This window comes from Fusarium keratoplasticum, chromosome 4 (assembly GCF_025433545.1).
Source record: "Fusarium keratoplasticum isolate Fu6.1 chromosome 4, whole genome shotgun sequence".
NCBI classification, from domain to species: Eukaryota; Fungi; Ascomycota; class Sordariomycetes; order Hypocreales; family Nectriaceae; genus Fusarium; species Fusarium keratoplasticum.
Window position 1 is genome coordinate 2,008,600 of NC_070532.1, and position 15,530 is coordinate 2,024,129.

Genomic DNA, 15,530 nt, shown 5'->3' on the forward strand with positions numbered 1-15,530 from the left:
AGAATCCCCGCAGAAAACCCACATCAGAGTCAACATGGGGGGCCTCCCGTCGAGGTTGTCTACACAGGCCGGCCGGCTTGTGGAGTTGAGGTACTACGTACCTTTAGCTCCAGCAGCTGGAGCTTGCTACTAGCGTTGGCCACTCCCGGCCGCCTCCTCGAGATAGGTGCCCACTTGTGACGAGCTTCGAGACTGAGGTGCATCTGTGCAAGCTCAAGCCGCGCCTTCCTTCCCTGCCAGTACCAAGTAGACCGCCAGTGCCAACCCGGGAACCCCAGTTCACTAGGCTGGTTGGCACTTTCCTCGCAGCTGGCAAGCACTGCATGCAAGTGCCGCCAAGATTCTAGTTGCTGCGCTCCCTCCCTCCTTCCCGTCTTTAAAACAACGGCTCCTCCTCGCCCTCCCTCTTGTTCCACCTCTCATCACCAGCCTCGAGAACTTTCTCATTCCTACACCTCCACATCCTCTCACACGCTTCTCCCTTGAGCTCAACTCTCGCACTCCCTCGAGTCCAACGCCTTCGTTTGTGCCCCAGTCACATATCAGTTACCATCACGGTAAGTCGCGATCCTACCGCCTCGTCTCTGCTCAGCTCCGCCTTCGGTGCTGCTGGCATTGTTTCCTTCCCGTCATTCTTGCCTCATTTGGGCTCGGTCCTTGTGCTCTCGCGCTGGGGCATCGAGACTGGAGATTGCATTACATGGTGTTCCCACGCCTCAGGCTACCCAATTCCCACTCTCGTTCCTCTCGGCACTTCCATACATGGTGTGGTACAGATCCCCTGGCCTTGTCTCACGCAAACACCGTCTACGTTTTCAGAAGCAGGCCTCCGGCCCGCTTGGTTTTTCAAGTGTAAAGCTGCTTGCACTGCCGCAGTGATTCACTCATCCCACGTTTATATCCCCTGGCCCAGCCCGTGTTCACATCTCCCTCACACCCACCTTCGTTCACGCCATCTCTCTCGTTAACAAGGCTTCCCCGAACTCAACTAACTCGCCAGCAGACCTCGATTTTCCGTCGACTCGTCAACAAGCACATTCGTCAATATGAAGTCCACGATCCTCTCTGTCTTCGGCCTTGCCGCCACCGTTGTTGCTCAGAGCGCCGGTGACCTTCCCCAGTGTGGTGTAAGTTTTGTCTGAGCAACTGGAAGTCTGGACATTTGTTGACCTTTTATAGCAAACCTGTGCCGGCAACATGATCAGTGCTGAGAAGTCTTCGGAGCTTGGCTGTGACACTGGTGATCTTCAGTGTCTTTGCACTAACCAGAACTTCATCTACGGTCTCCGTGACTGCTCTCGTGCTATTTGTAACGAGGAGCAGGCCGCTCAGGTTCTGGAGTACGGTCTCTCTGTCTGCCGACGTAAGTTTATCACCCCTCTTGACATACATGCATCTGACATTCTTCACAGAGGCTGGCGTTGCGATCACCACCGGCGCTTCTGGCTCCGTCTCCGCCACACCCACTGCGACTGGCATTGTCCGAACCGTCCTCAGCACCATTGTTTCTGGTGACTCCACCATCGTTTCTGCCGTTTCTACCATCAGCGCTGCCGCTAGTGAGACCGAGGATGAGGAGACCGTGTCCACCTACACCAGCGTCTTCACCAACTCTGATGGTGATGTTGTCACCACCACCGGCGAGACCACCATCGGTGCCGCTAAGACTCAGGAGACTGTGTCCACTTACACCAGCGTCTTCACCAACTCTGATGGTGATGTTGTCACCACCACTGGCGAGACCACCATCGGTGCTGCTAAGACTGAGGAGACTGTGTCCACCTACACCAGCGTCTTCACTAACTCTGATGGCGATGTTGTCACCACCACCGGCGAGACCACCATCGGTGCCGCTGGTGCCCAAGTTACCACTTTCACCTCTGACGGTACCGAGATCGTCCGAACCCTGGAGACTGAGACTGCCACCGGCGACGAGGACGAGAAGGTTACCACCTTCACCTCTGGCGGCACTAAGATTGTCAGCACTCTGGTGACCAAGACTGCTACTGGTGATGAGGAGGCCGATGTCACCACTCTCACTTCCGATGGCACTGAGATCGTCCGAACTCTGACCACTAAGACTGTCAAGACTGGTTCCGCCACCGAGACTGAGGATTCCACCGAGACTGGCGAGACCGGCGAGTCCAGTGAGACTGGTACTGCCACTGGCACTGGTGAGGCCAGCGAGACCACTAGCACTGGCAACGCTGTACGTATTCCCATTTCATTACCCTGATATCAATCACTAACCAAATCGCAGGCTGTTCCTCAGATGACCGCTGCCCCTGCTGGCGTCCTTGCCGCCGCCGGTCTTGCTATGCTCCTTCTGTAAATGAGGGATGCTGTTGCCTAATGCTTGATGTTTTCACGTTGCACATGTTTGATACATAATTCCCGTCTGTACCTCGATCTTTGGGACCCCGTAACATATTTCCTTGGTGCAGGAATTCGGCTTCGGGACAATCTTCGGAAAGGAGAAATGAAAACGAGGTGAATGAACATGACGGTTCGGTTTTTGGGAGGTTTTAATGACGCATACGGCTTATCTTTCGTTGTAATGGAAATGACGAAATGCTAGAGGGAAGGGATCTCGAAGTTGAGTGTGACGATGAGGAAGGGGCGTTGACTTGGGAGATGACGATGGGAGGCGGCAGACGTTGTGATGCCGTCGCGCAAGACGTGTGTCATCTCTCAGAGCAACACATGGGTTCTGGGGAGTGTGATACCCGGCCTACGGCCTGACTTCGGTGGAGGATTTTCTTCTCGCATTCATTGAGAAACATTAATAGATAATCTTTTTGACCACGATGGTTTCCTGATGCTGTGAGAGGTGACTTGTGTGACATGTGAAGGGATGAGTCTTGAACTGGACAGAGGCTAAGTTGGGGGCGTGTCTACACCTAGGACATGAACAAGGGCATGGTTGTTTCGAAGTGATTCATTTAGATATTTAAGTAGATTCTTATTTAAATACTAGCTGGTTTCTGTGAGCCCGCTGTTCTCCAATTCAGACGCTCGCAGCTTTGATATCAAAAACAAGTAAAGACCGATAATTTTAAACCCTGTACCAACAACGCCTGTACCTGTGATGGCAACTTGAAGGCCTTTCAAGGGCCAGTCTAGTGCAACATGGACTTTCCAATCTCGCTCTCCCAGTCCTTTGCTCGCTCGAAACCGTTGGAGTGGGTTTGGTAGTCGAACAGAGCCTTGGCCACCTCCTCCTTGGAGGTCAAGACAAATGGGCCGTACTGGACGACAGGCTGGTCGAGAGGGGTGCCAGCAATAAGAGCCAGTCGTGCAGGCTTGGTCGCGTCAGGGTCAACCTCGAAGTGGACGACGTCGCCCTGGGGCTCAAAGACGATGTTGTGGAACTGCTCAACGACTCGGCGCTGGTCATCCTTTCCAACAATCACGTCGCCCTCGAGGGTGTAGGCAAAGGCATTCCAGTTCTGGGGAAGAGGCTGGGTGATCTTTCCGCCAGGGCGGATCTCAATGTCGAGGATCCAGACAGGGGTGTAGGCGAGGTCCTTGACGGAGTCGATGCCGTGGCTCTGGCCGGAGATAACCTTGACGGTCACTCGGTCGTCGTCGACCTTGGCGATGGGGATCTCGGAGGCGCGGAGATCGCGGTAGCGAGGCTCGCAGGCCTTGAGGTTGCTGGGCAGATCGACCCACAGCTGGAGACCGACGTTGGTGTCAAAGTTCTGGGCGGGCATCTCGCTGTGAACGATTCCCTTGCCAGCAGTCATGAACTGAAGATCACCAGCGTGGATGGTGCCCTTGTTACCGGCGAAATCCTCATGGTCAACGCCACCCTCGAGGAGATAGGTGATGGTCTCCTGGCCTCGGTGGGGACTTTGGGGGTGTTAGTGATGAGACGGGAAGTGGGGGGTAATGGAGGAACACATACTGATCAGGGAAACCAGCGCCGGGCTTGATGGAGAAGTGGTCGAGCATGAGAAAGGGCGAGAAGTTTCGCAGCTGAGGAGTGCCGATTGAGCGTCGGACGCGGGCACCAGCGCCCTCGGACTGCTCAATGGCGAGGAAGACCTTGCGGATGGCTCGAGAGACGGACATTTCTGTGGCGTAGAGGTGGTGGTCTGTGTTTGTGTTTGTTTTGTTGTTGGAGATCAAAAAAGCAGCGGGGGCCAGTGTCTTTATAAACTCAAAGGCGACAGTCGCGGTGTCTTGGATACGATACTGGAAGAGTACAATGGCAGTCAGAGCAACCAAGAGTGAGATGATGGTGTTTCGAAAGAGGGTCATGTCCAAGACGGCGGCCGACGAGGGGGACTTAAATAGATGCGAGAGGGGTAACGATGAGAAGATGCTTTCCCAAGCAAAGACAAATGCGACGACGGGTTAGAAATACGTCGAAGCAGCGCCATTGTCCAATTGCCCATTGCGATTCAGCCGGTGGAGAAAAAAAGTTGGTGAGGTTTGTCACTTTTACATCAGCAGAGGCTTGCGCTTGTGGTTTGGTAAGGCTGACCCAATCGTCGGCTAAAGAGGCGCGATTACTAAGGGTGACGAGATGGTTGGTGGGCTTCTTTCATTCCCGAAGCTGAACAAGTGCTCACTTCTCTTCATATTGATTTTGAGGTTTCTTGGCTTTTTGGGGGGTTTATATAGAATGTACTAGGAGGTTCTCGTTTCTGCTCTTTGCGTCAAGTCTAATCAATCGCTATGGAGTGCTTGGCGTTGCATCAGGAACCACACTTGAAACCACTAGAAACAAGCATCACCAACATGCACCGAATATGTTGACGTTCAAGTCCGAAAGTCACAAATACAAGTAAATTGGCATATACCCCATATAAACCCTATCGACGATAAAGTACCCAGGCGATAAAACCGAGGTTGCATCGACGCCAGCAGCCACATCATGACAACAGTGGATACCTCCCTTGCCCATGATGGGTATGGGCTCTTAGCAAACGGTTTAGCATCGAACCTGGCCACAAGAAACGGCGTTCTAGTGCATCATGCATCATGATCTGATATCTCGGCTGCTAATCGATAAGCGACAGATGAGTTGCATGCAGGTCCATCATGACAGCTAAGTGTGCCCATCATGCGCTGCTCAGCTTACGTCTTGTGCATGGATGCTGAAGCGACGGCACTCTTCAATCAAATCCAGCCAGTGACTCGTACTGTCGATAGCTTGGTGTGTTCTTAAGGGATATTGAACATATACAGCAGCTATCAGTTCAAGGTTCTTACAAACCCTGACACTGACTGGTCGAATGGGGGGCAGCACCTCTCCCGGTTTCGGACTTTGTCGAGATCAAAGCACGGGGACTGCTAAGACTTGACGAATGGGCGCAGCTTGTGCCATATGTAACTCCGCCTTTTGCAGATGATATCATGGCAGAGAGATACAGACTTTATGCCACAATGCCGGCAGAGTAAAAGCCAGTGCCACATAACACCGCAGTGCTAAACCCTAGGCCAGTCGCAAGTCCACGTCAGTGATTACAAGTAAGAAAAGGCTGTATCTAGAATCCCAGAAGAACCATATCCTCGAATACACCATTACTTCCTCCCTCTTGAACAGACCCTTACTACAGCTCCTCTGCCTCATCACCCCCTAAGTAGCCCATCTCATGGAATAGTCGCAAAGTCTTGGGCGACTGCGGATTGCAGAGTACCACTCCATGCCCAAAAAGATGCTCAGTGACTTTCCGGTACATGTACTCAGCTTCATCTTCATATACAGACATCTCAATCTCCATCAGGTGCAACGTCCCAGCCTCGACATCATCCAGCTTGGCCTTGCGACCCAGGATCTCTACCTTCCACTTGCCGTCTGGAAACGGTCCATACGGAACGAGTCCATCCCAGTTGATCTCGTGGTACGTCTCTGCAAAACGCACCTGCTCGTCGCTCCAGATCCTGCGTTTCTCCCCGCTCAGCGAGTATCGCTCGCCACATGTATACAGCACGCGATCACCGTAGCGATCCCACACGCACTCGGCTGTCGGCGGCGTGTACATTGGCTTTTCGTTGAAGCGCACCTTTATAACGGAGAATGGCGAGCCTTTGTTTATCTTTGTGCGAAACATGACGCCCCTCTGGGCATGTGACGGGGGCAGAGTGTCAAAGTAGGTGATGGGGTTCCGCTTATATGGGGGGCGAACATAATCGCCCAGCTTCTCGAGCACCGTCTCCGGATCGCGATCGCATATCGACCACTGGAGATGAGTCTCGTTGCCGGGTGTTTGACTGAGCGAGGGGGAGGCGAGAAGTATCCAAGTGAGTGGTGTGTGGAACTTCATTTTCCGTCAAGTAATGGCCAAGTTGCGAGAGAGCTATTGCACAAGACGATGGACGGAAAGACAGTCGGGTTCAAGTTCATATATATACAAATCGAGCGTGAAAAGGGGCTTGGCTCTTACATGCGAGACATCATGTCTCGCCCGCCAGCCTCGTTTTTTTTTTCTTTTCTTTTTTTCTTTTGTGGCGGACAAGCCCAACGATTACACGGCGATGAAGCCATCATGCCCTCATGACAGGCAGAGCAAACCAGGGTCTGGTGTTGAAAAAGATGTCAGCGAACAGCCGCGCGCCCAATCACGCCGCCGAATTGACACTCCAGTAGCCGCGATCTTTTGATTTTTGCTCCGGAAGATCAAATGACTGCTTGGGAAGGCGACTCATCTTTGTGGGCATGTGAGCACGGAACCAAGGCGCCCGGTGTGCCAGCCATGAAACTCACCGGGAAGTTGAGACAATGTATGCTTATCAGTTTTCCGTTGGTATGATTGTTTCTAGGGCGGCCTAGCGTTGAGTCAAGGCAAGATATGGCTTCTCCCTAGGCTGTAGTGTAATTCCTTGATATGTTGTTCAACGTAGTAGACCCGATATCACGACAACAAACAACCCGTCAAAGACACCGCCGAGGGAACACAAACATGGGTTCTCTGTATCCATTCACATACGATAACTACTCCCAACACAACACATCTGCCTCTTCAAAGAAGAAGAAGAAGAAGAAGTGGCTCACATGCTTGTGCTGAACGGGTTGCTTCGCCACCAAGTCCAAGGTGGTGGTATAGGGTAGTCAATTTATACATGAATACATCGAGATGATGCTCACAACCTGATTTATACAGAGTTTCAGGGCTGGGTGATCACCGATGCCGAGGAAATGATACACCTTGATCTGGAAGTCGGCATCTTTCAATTCCTCACTCCTTGATACCACAAACATGTGCAAACCATATGCTCGTGAACCTCTCCCGATGCCACTTGTTTCCATGGCTGATTAACCCGAGGCCTGAAACCCAGCCAATCACGAAGCAAAGCCCGGGTAGTGCTCGTCAATGATCATCTCGGATCCATGGCAGCCAGAGTTCGGCGGCTCGTCAACTCTTCTCTTCACTGTCAGCAGTGCGTTGGCGAGGCGTTCTCATGGCTTGCGCCGCGTCCATGCAGAACGAACTTGCCTCGCTTATGTTCGAGGAACCGCCCGCCATGAACTGCAAAGCTCGGAAACACGCCGACTCGAGGGGTTTTTGTATCCTGGGGATCCTCGCCAACCAGAGAGATAGCAGCCAGATCTACAACGCCTCCATAGGGCTATCTCTTAGCCCAATGCAGGGAGTGACCGGTCAACATCTGCCCCACACCAGCTGGCTGAGGTTGTCGCCTTGATCATCCTGGGGTTGAACCATCGCGACAGGACATGATTCTCACTCAACGACATCGAAACCTGCATCTGTCCAAGAAGGACTCAGCCACGTGCCCTCCCAGCGCCCGACTGCGCATGCAGAGTGTCGAGTATCGTTAGCGACCATCGGAGCATGCATGTTTGCTTGGTTGACCGTTGACATGTCGGACCAGATTTGCGTTTTATGGCACACACATCACGGACAAGTCAGCAGGCTCTCCTCAATGCTCACCAAGATGGGAAAAGAAACGCGATCAAAGCCTCGCATGAACCCAGAAAAAAGAAACCAACAGAGCAGGGTATAGCATCCAAAAGTCCAAGCCGGACTCATCGGAAACCATACAATCAATCACCTTGGCCCTTAAGGTTTCTGCAGTCAGCCTTCATTGGAAATTGGTCGAGCGGCGCTGTTGATGTTGCACGTAGCGCTTGTCACCCCTCCTTCCAAAATCTGCATCGCCCGCCCAAGAGGAATGATGGCGTGTCTGTGTCCTCACTTGCCAAGTCGATCGCGGGAGATTGCTCCGGGAAGACCTCACCGACACGGTTACCCGGCATGCCCCAGGCTGGCTCTGCTCTGTCGAGGACGCGCCGAGAAATGAAAGCCGGAGAGTGTAAACTTGGAGATGCGGGATCTAAGATAGTCGGTCTCGGATAATGCCCCATCACCTACCTAGAAAGAGAGTAAGTTCAGTTGCGCATGGGGTAAACTCCACGGGGAAGGGACCCTTTGTCCCGACAGCCATCACCTCATTGCGACTTCGTTTCCATGTAGCGAAACCATCTGTCGCGAAACTCACCGAAGCGATCCAATGCGCGAGCAAACACACAGGTCGAGGACGTGATGGACGAGCGGATGAGGTGACGGCCTGTCGTCGAACATGCCATTATCAGCACTGGTCGGTGCTCCGAGCCAGGTCCGTTACTCGAGGCTCATGATTGAGGCCGATGCATCAGGAACCGGGACCGGCTGTCGGAGGGTTACACAACAAGGGACGGACGGCCGGTCCCATTGGCCTGCTTTTTTCGTATGAAGCTTCCGGGGACATGTTTGAATCCCTTGCCTGGCCTGGCCGTGTCTCGCATCGCGACAGTAGCAGCAATATTTGGTCAGGTTTTTGACATGTGAATGTGGCTGCCAGTGGGCCGTGGGGCATCGCATCGCGGGACTGACGACTTCAGCGACAGGGGAACGCCGGAGGTGCATGCCACGCAGCAGGGGGTTCAGTCCGGGTTACAAGGGTTCCGTGGGGCCCTTGGTCGGTCGATAAGGCATTGGCGATGCCATCAACGTGATGCGGCAAAGGAGAAGAGGTTGAAATAGGAAGCGAATTCGTGACCACGGGACTAAGCGACCGAGAACAGGGCCGCTTTTCTAGAATCAACTCGACCACCTGGCTTGGCACCCGAGGCCATTCATCAAGCTCGTGCCTGATATCGTCGTGTAGCCGCGGCAGCAGCTGGAACGAATCCCGCCAAGTTGGGCATGGGGGCGGGACGTCCCTTATCAATTTCTCTGTTTTCGCCTCAACGCAGCAATCCAGAAGAGTTGAGCCAAGCCAACCGGCCAGAGACGACACCGTATCCGGCTTGTTTTCGCGCGGGTGCGTCTACTACGTAGTAGAGATGTCGTAGTAGTGAGTAATTGAGCATACTCGGGCTCAAACCCTCCAATGCAGAGAGCGGTTGGCGCAGAAGCACGGTTCCATGCTTGTCGGGTCCAATGCCTCGATGATATCTGTGCGCCATGTCTAACAGGGCAAATCTGTTGGCGGAGAGCCAATCACTGTGCCATTCCACGCCGAGCACGAGGGAGAAGGGAGACGAATGAAGAGATAAGGCGCGGATGGAGATTGGAGGCGCGCCTTTGACGACAGCCACTGACCAAGCGCTTGTGCGCCAACACGGACCCGGTTGAAACGCAATCATGACGAGGAATGAGGTTGTAGCGTAGTATAGCTGCAGGCGCTTCTACGGTTCTCACATTTGGCTCTCGGGTTCTCGCGTATACAGATCCCGGTTGGAGAAGACGCGAGGTCAAAATACTCCGATTCACAAGCCGGCAGAAAGCCCTGGGTCAGGATCAGGATCACCGATCCATTTGATCCATCCCAGCGCCAAGTCCCGTCCGAATTACCAGAACGAGCACATCTCACCCGTCGCGGCTAGGCGCAATCTGTGATCAACGCCAAGGGTTACGTGGCGTTGAATGCTGGCGAATGTCATAGCTGCAGGCAATGGAAGGGCGAAGGACTCGGCAGATGACTTTTGCTTTGTTGGGAGAGCGAACGGGTTGATGAAACTGAGAGTGGATGAACAAAAAAAGGTCTCTTACTCTGTGTCTTGTCTTGGTGGAGGGGAAGAGGAGCCACTTTCACATGCCAGATCAACAGGGGACATGAGCAAGCGCAAGAGCAGGCAAGAGCAAACAAGAGCCTCGACAGGGATGGAAGGAAGAACACAACAGCTCAGGCTGCCCAGCAAAAGGAATGGGGGCTTCAGAGTGTGCGGCTGAGTGGAACCACTCTCTGCTCCAGCACCGATGGTGTCACAGCGGCCCAACAGCACCCCACCACGCGCAATACCTTGTGAGGTTTTTGATCTGATTGTCACAGGCCGTGAGAAGACGTGCGTGCGTGTGGCTTTGCAAGAAGCAGGGACTGAAACACCAGCTCGAGGCAATCAGCGGAAAAATAACAGCAATGAGGATCAAATGCCATATCAAAAGGGAGACTCAACAACGCCCCAGGAACATATGAGAGACAGCTGACGGAGCCAGGGACCAGCCACAGGTACAAGACTGAGGCGAACCAAAAGGTACCCCACCCACCAAGAATAGCTGGAATCGATACCCGCTAGAGTACCAGCACATGCTCACCCGCATGCGCATGCACATGCTAACGCTGCCATGGATGGGTTGGGTGGATGAGGTAGCTCGCGATGGCAAAAAGCTACCATTTACACGCCTAATGGACGGCATCTCCAGCGGTTGAGGTACATCCTCCCTTACCTTGCTCTACCCCCAATTCCCTGATACGGACATCAACTTAATTGCTACCTTCCTACACTCTGCCTGCGTTCGCGGCCGGAACCTGGCCTGCTTGTGGCGTCCCACCATCCATACCTCCTCTTACATATCCATATCACTGCCCTCCCGCTCGGAGCTGTTTTGTCTCTCCCTCGTCTCCTTTTTAGCCTCCGCTGGACCCCTTCCACTGCTGCATCTTGTCTTCTCATCATCTCCTCTTCCTTTTCTGTCAGCTAAAAGCCCTTCCATCCTCGCCTGTCCCTCCTCTCTTGCTCAGGGTTCCCCTTGCTATCTCGCGGTACTTCGTCACCCTGTCGTCATATCAGTCCGACACCTGCCGCGACTCGATCGACTCAGCCCATTTGGCTTATCTATTCCCCAACCATAAATCAGTTCCCGCTTATACCGGCTCCTCGCCCATCATACACACAAAATCATCACGATGTCTTCCCCTCAGGTCAATGGTGATGTGAGCGCTGCTCACTCGGCGTTCCTCCAGGTATGTGTCATTGGTCTTGTCACATCACATGCTCCGACTTCGCGACTAACATGGAGGCGCGATAGCATCTCCTCAACTACCCCGTCATTAGCGACGGCGTCCACACTTTCAAGTCCAACGAATACGGACAGAGGTCTATCCAGCTCAGCGACGCCGCTTACCAGACCTTTGCCGCTCCTGTTCTTCCCTGGTTCCAAAGGCCCTACCAGTATGTCTCGCCTTACGTCCAGAAGGTCGACTCCCTCGGCGACAAGACCCTCGACCGCATCGACGAGAAATTCCCCGTTGTCATGAAGCCCACCGAGGAGCTCTACAACGATACCAAGGGCCTCATCCTTCTCCCCTACCACAAGGGCCTCGAGGGCCGGGACCACGTCTTTGAAGTGTACAGCTCGGAATACAAGAAGAACGAGCAACCAGGCCTCGTCGCCCACGGAAAGGCCGCCGTTATCACTGCGCTTGTCGTTAGCAACGAGACTCTCTCTTGGATCAGCTCCTTCCTGCACCAGAAGAAGGCCGAGGCAACCAACGCTGTCAACGAAAAGATCAACCAGTAGAAAACGGTCGCCAGCAGCCTGATCGCGCTTATACCCTCCCTTTTCCCTTTTTCTTTTGGATTTGCCTCTGAAACGTGGGGCATCTCCCAGTGTACTCCTCTTATAGTTTCGTTCTGGGGTTCTCAGTCTTGCGACGAGAGTGGAAAGCCGGCCCGCCTGTTGCTCCAAGAGCTGGCACATTTACAACTTGAATCTTTTCGGGGTTTCCTCTTGCGTCTTGTCCACCTAGTCCTTCGCCCATCATCCCCCAAGGTTCTTTATCGCTCCCGCCGAGCACTCTAATAACGCCGATTCCGATGCTGTAGGCATGTGTCCTCGTCATGACGCCAGGGAGGGGTCGGTAGCGTCCTACTTGGGAACGCAAATGTGCAGCCTGACGCGCCAGGGGTAGTACTTGACGTTTGTTGACGATGGATGTTACGATTACGTGCTATTGGTTCTCAAGTTTATGATACTTCGGATGTGTCGACTACGGATGGGAGCTGAGATTGCCAGACTGATGCGGACATGGAAAGACTTAAAAATCGAGAGTTAATAGATTTCTTTTATCTTATCTTTTAAATGGAATGCTTCGTGTATTCGTTTTGTTGTCTATTCTCATCTATGTTGTGAGATTGAGATGTCGCGAGCCCAGAGCAGTCTGAATAACGGGTTTTTAGTACATGAGACAATACCTACGACATATCCTTACCACTTAGTACTATCCGCCTCTATATTCATCATAATCATCTTCAAGTCCGTCTACTGCGCTTTGTTGGTCTTCTTTAAGCGCGCGTGCGTTGGTGGCTGGCTTGTTCCAGCCCGGGAATTCTGGTACACGACCTCGGCGCTCTCAGGGAGCTTGAGGTCAGCGAGATACCAAGGCAATTCCTGACGTCTTTCTTCTCAATTTGGAGGTTTAGGCGCAAAATATTATATGCGGGCTTCTGCTTGCTTGTCAGAAATTCGCTGCAATTAGGCCCCTTGCTCTACTTTTACATGTTCTGTGCCTGGTGTTATCTCTAGACGGATGGAATGAACAGTTCGCAATGTGCCTTTTTCCCCTTTTAGTTTGGAGGTATCACCCACTGGAAATATTGTGATATGGGATGATTGAAGTATCTAAATACCCTTTGAATCCACTGTACTTATACGTAGCGATCCCGCTCTGCCATTGTGGCCATCCAGGTGGTGGGACCTGGAGATGGCCTCGCCGCAATGTGACACGCGTCTGAGTCGGATGCTGAATATGGATTAAGTTGTATCAATTGCTGTCTCCTCTTTCTTCTTTTGACTTTGGCCCGTACAGTGAAGGGGAATATGCAAAGCCCTGTCTTTCTACTTAAGACTTCTCCCTGCCACACAATCCCTCGGGTGCCATTTCAATAACAAGATAAGGGCTGAAGAATATTATCAAGAGTATCATCAAAGAACACTTCACATATAACATGTAAGAAATTGAGACCTAATCGGCGTCCAGCCTGCATATACAAAAAGCTCGCCCACCAGAGCAGGCGGGAAGTGTGAGGAGGTGTGCGAGGCGGGACAACCACAACTGAGTAGATATAACGTGAGTTAAGTAACGGACAGATTATACTCTGTCTGGGAACAAAGAAAGACTATTAATTCAAACAAGTTACAAAGACACTCGTTCAGAAAGAAAAACCACGTCTTCATATAGATGCCCACCAGTATGATTGACCGATACAACCTTCACCATGTAGTCAAGTTGTCGAACTACCTTTTCTAGCCGTTTGGAAATATGGTATCATCTAGAATTACTCCAAAAGATAAAACCATGACTATTCTTCTGAGGTTTGATAAACTTTTCTGCCGCTCCTTCCGCGTGACGTCTAAGTTTTTCGGGGCGTTCAAATGCAACGTTTGGATACATCACTTGAAAGATGGCTTTGGCGTTTACACGTTTCTGACTCATTGTTACCTAGATACTGCGGGTATATAAAGCCTATCTACTTCAGAGCCCATTCTGACGCGATGTCTCGTCTATCCATCATCACATTACCATTGCTCAAACTCGTATCTCCAACGTTCTAAGCTTACCGACAGCAGTCCTCGTCTTATTGACAACCACACAACACGTCACAAAGAGAATTTCCAAGAGTCAACATGACCATTGATAAAATCGAGAAAGTGGCTCCAGCTGGAGTCACCCCTAGGGGCAAAGTCATTGTCCTAAATGGCTTCCCTGGCACGGGGAAACTGACCATTCTCAACAACCTGCAGTCGAGGGTGGCCAGTCAGGATACACTGGTCATCGACAATCACTTCATAATCGACCCGGTACAGAAAATATACCCTGATCGAGGTCTGAATCACTACTACCTAAGGCAGCAACTTCGCCAGGTCATCTTTAAGGAGATCCGAAAGATGGCAGACCGAGGGTGTGTCGTGTTGATGACGGCTTGTCTGGGGAACAACGAAGGAGACCGCAAAGTTTTGGATGAGCACCTCGATATCGTCCGCGGGACCGATATCTCCATGTTTTGGATCAATGTCGACTGTGATCAGCACACCCTGGAGGAACGCCTGACGAGGCCAGAGCGAGTTCAAGGCAACAAAGCCAAGCTTACCAACGTTGATATACTGCGAGGCATGACCAAGCACAGCCGGATCATCATCCCTTCGGGGACACGGCATAGACTAGAGGACATCAGCCTCGTAACTGCCAGTTTGGATGTGGGCGGAAGCATAGAAGAGGCTGTGAATAAGGTATACAACGTCGTGGAGGGAAAACACTCAAAGCTATAGCATGGAGCAGCTGAATCATTTCGGCGCGTGGGCGTTTGGTTTGAACAAGATACAATACCCCAGCCTTTGCTTTGGTTTGTTTGGTTGAGTTCGTTTGATGAGTGTCGTTTGGGACAAAAGGCATACTCCCGTCCTGCGGGCTTTGTATTTGTTGCTTTGTTTCGTTGAATAAAGGTCAAAAAGCCCTACAACACTCATGTTTGTAGAGACATTGTTACTTTCGGCACGCATTGATTGCCTGGTCGCTATTGTCTCACTCTCGCAACCACTCTATGTCCTCCCATAGACACTATTGTTGGCCAACTCTGTTCTATTCTTCTATTCCGACTAAGAATGGTATCCTGGACTCGGCCAATTCTAGTAATAGCTAGGATGGGTGATTATCTTTCTAGGTCGAGCAGACACTGAGTGTCATCGTTTGGGACCTGGGAGCAAGATTTGCATGTCATCATACCTCATTTCGCCAGTAAATTGGCACGAGTTGATCACTTGATTCATTCAAGGTCGTATTTTCAGCGAATTGGTTAGGCGAGGCGGTTTAGATTATACCTGGCCTGCCACCTGGAAGATGCCTGCTCAGTGTCGACATGTCATACCTAATCGTGAGTGAGTTTGTGGTGAAGATACTCGCACCTGCGTGTTAAATGCCCGGCTCTCGCATATGTGATTAACTATCCTATTGCTGGTGGGAAGATGCTGTCAAGTTACTACAAGTCCTCTAAAAGGTACCTGGCCATAACGGTGAGGATGGGAGAGGATGCCAGATGTGGACAACCTCAACAGCAACCATGTCCCATATATCTATGAGTATTTATTTACCACTCCAGACCACATGAGATATAAGCACTAGAACGCACGGTCACAGTCGAGATATATAATATAATAACCAGGTTGCTAGCCCTAGAGAATATCAGTGCTGAACTCAACAATGAGAGCTTTGACAATGTTACCCTAGACGGGCATAATGACATTGGCAAACCACCCAACGACCCTAATGCTAAAGAGCTGCTGACATAGTACCGCATA

General features: G+C 51.9%; 5 protein-coding genes across 5 annotated transcripts; 3 read left to right on the plus strand and 2 right to left on the minus strand.

The window, feature by feature from the left end:
• Nucleotides 1-1,046: 1,046 nt before the first annotated feature.
• On the plus strand, nt 1,047-2,332 carry NCS57_00571100 (CFEM domain-containing protein; the record flags this gene model as incomplete). Its single annotated transcript, XM_053055623.1, has 4 exons — nt 1,047-1,127; nt 1,180-1,363; nt 1,413-2,209; nt 2,261-2,332. The coding sequence occupies 4 exons, from the start codon at nt 1,047-1,049 to the stop codon at nt 2,330-2,332; spliced, it is 1,134 nt and encodes a 377-aa protein (XP_052914578.1).
• A 787-nt stretch (nt 2,333-3,119) lies between these two features.
• Nucleotides 3,120-4,266, minus strand: NCS57_00571200 (uncharacterized protein; the record flags this gene model as incomplete). The annotated part of the gene is made up of 2 exons (XM_053055624.1): nt 3,120-3,855; nt 3,911-4,266. 2 exons carry the CDS (start codon nt 4,264-4,266, stop codon nt 3,120-3,122), a joined length of 1,092 nt encoding a protein of 363 aa, XP_052914579.1.
• A 1,298-nt stretch (nt 4,267-5,564) lies between these two features.
• Nucleotides 5,565-6,278, minus strand: NCS57_00571300 (uncharacterized protein; the record flags this gene model as incomplete). Its single annotated transcript, XM_053055625.1, has 1 exon — nt 5,565-6,278. One exon carries the CDS (start codon nt 6,276-6,278, stop codon nt 5,565-5,567), a length of 714 nt encoding a protein of 237 aa, XP_052914580.1.
• A 4,864-nt stretch (nt 6,279-11,142) lies between these two features.
• NCS57_00571400 (uncharacterized protein) lies at nt 11,143-11,756 on the plus strand (the record flags this gene model as incomplete). The annotated part of the gene is made up of 2 exons (XM_053055626.1): nt 11,143-11,199; nt 11,265-11,756. The coding sequence occupies 2 exons, from the start codon at nt 11,143-11,145 to the stop codon at nt 11,754-11,756; spliced, it is 549 nt and encodes a 182-aa protein (XP_052914581.1).
• Nucleotides 11,757-13,862: 2,106 nt separating this feature from the next.
• NCS57_00571500 (uncharacterized protein) lies at nt 13,863-14,504 on the plus strand (the record flags this gene model as incomplete). Its single annotated transcript, XM_053055627.1, has 1 exon — nt 13,863-14,504. One exon carries the CDS (start codon nt 13,863-13,865, stop codon nt 14,502-14,504), a length of 642 nt encoding a protein of 213 aa, XP_052914582.1.
• Between the last annotated feature and the right edge of the window lie 1,026 nt (nt 14,505-15,530).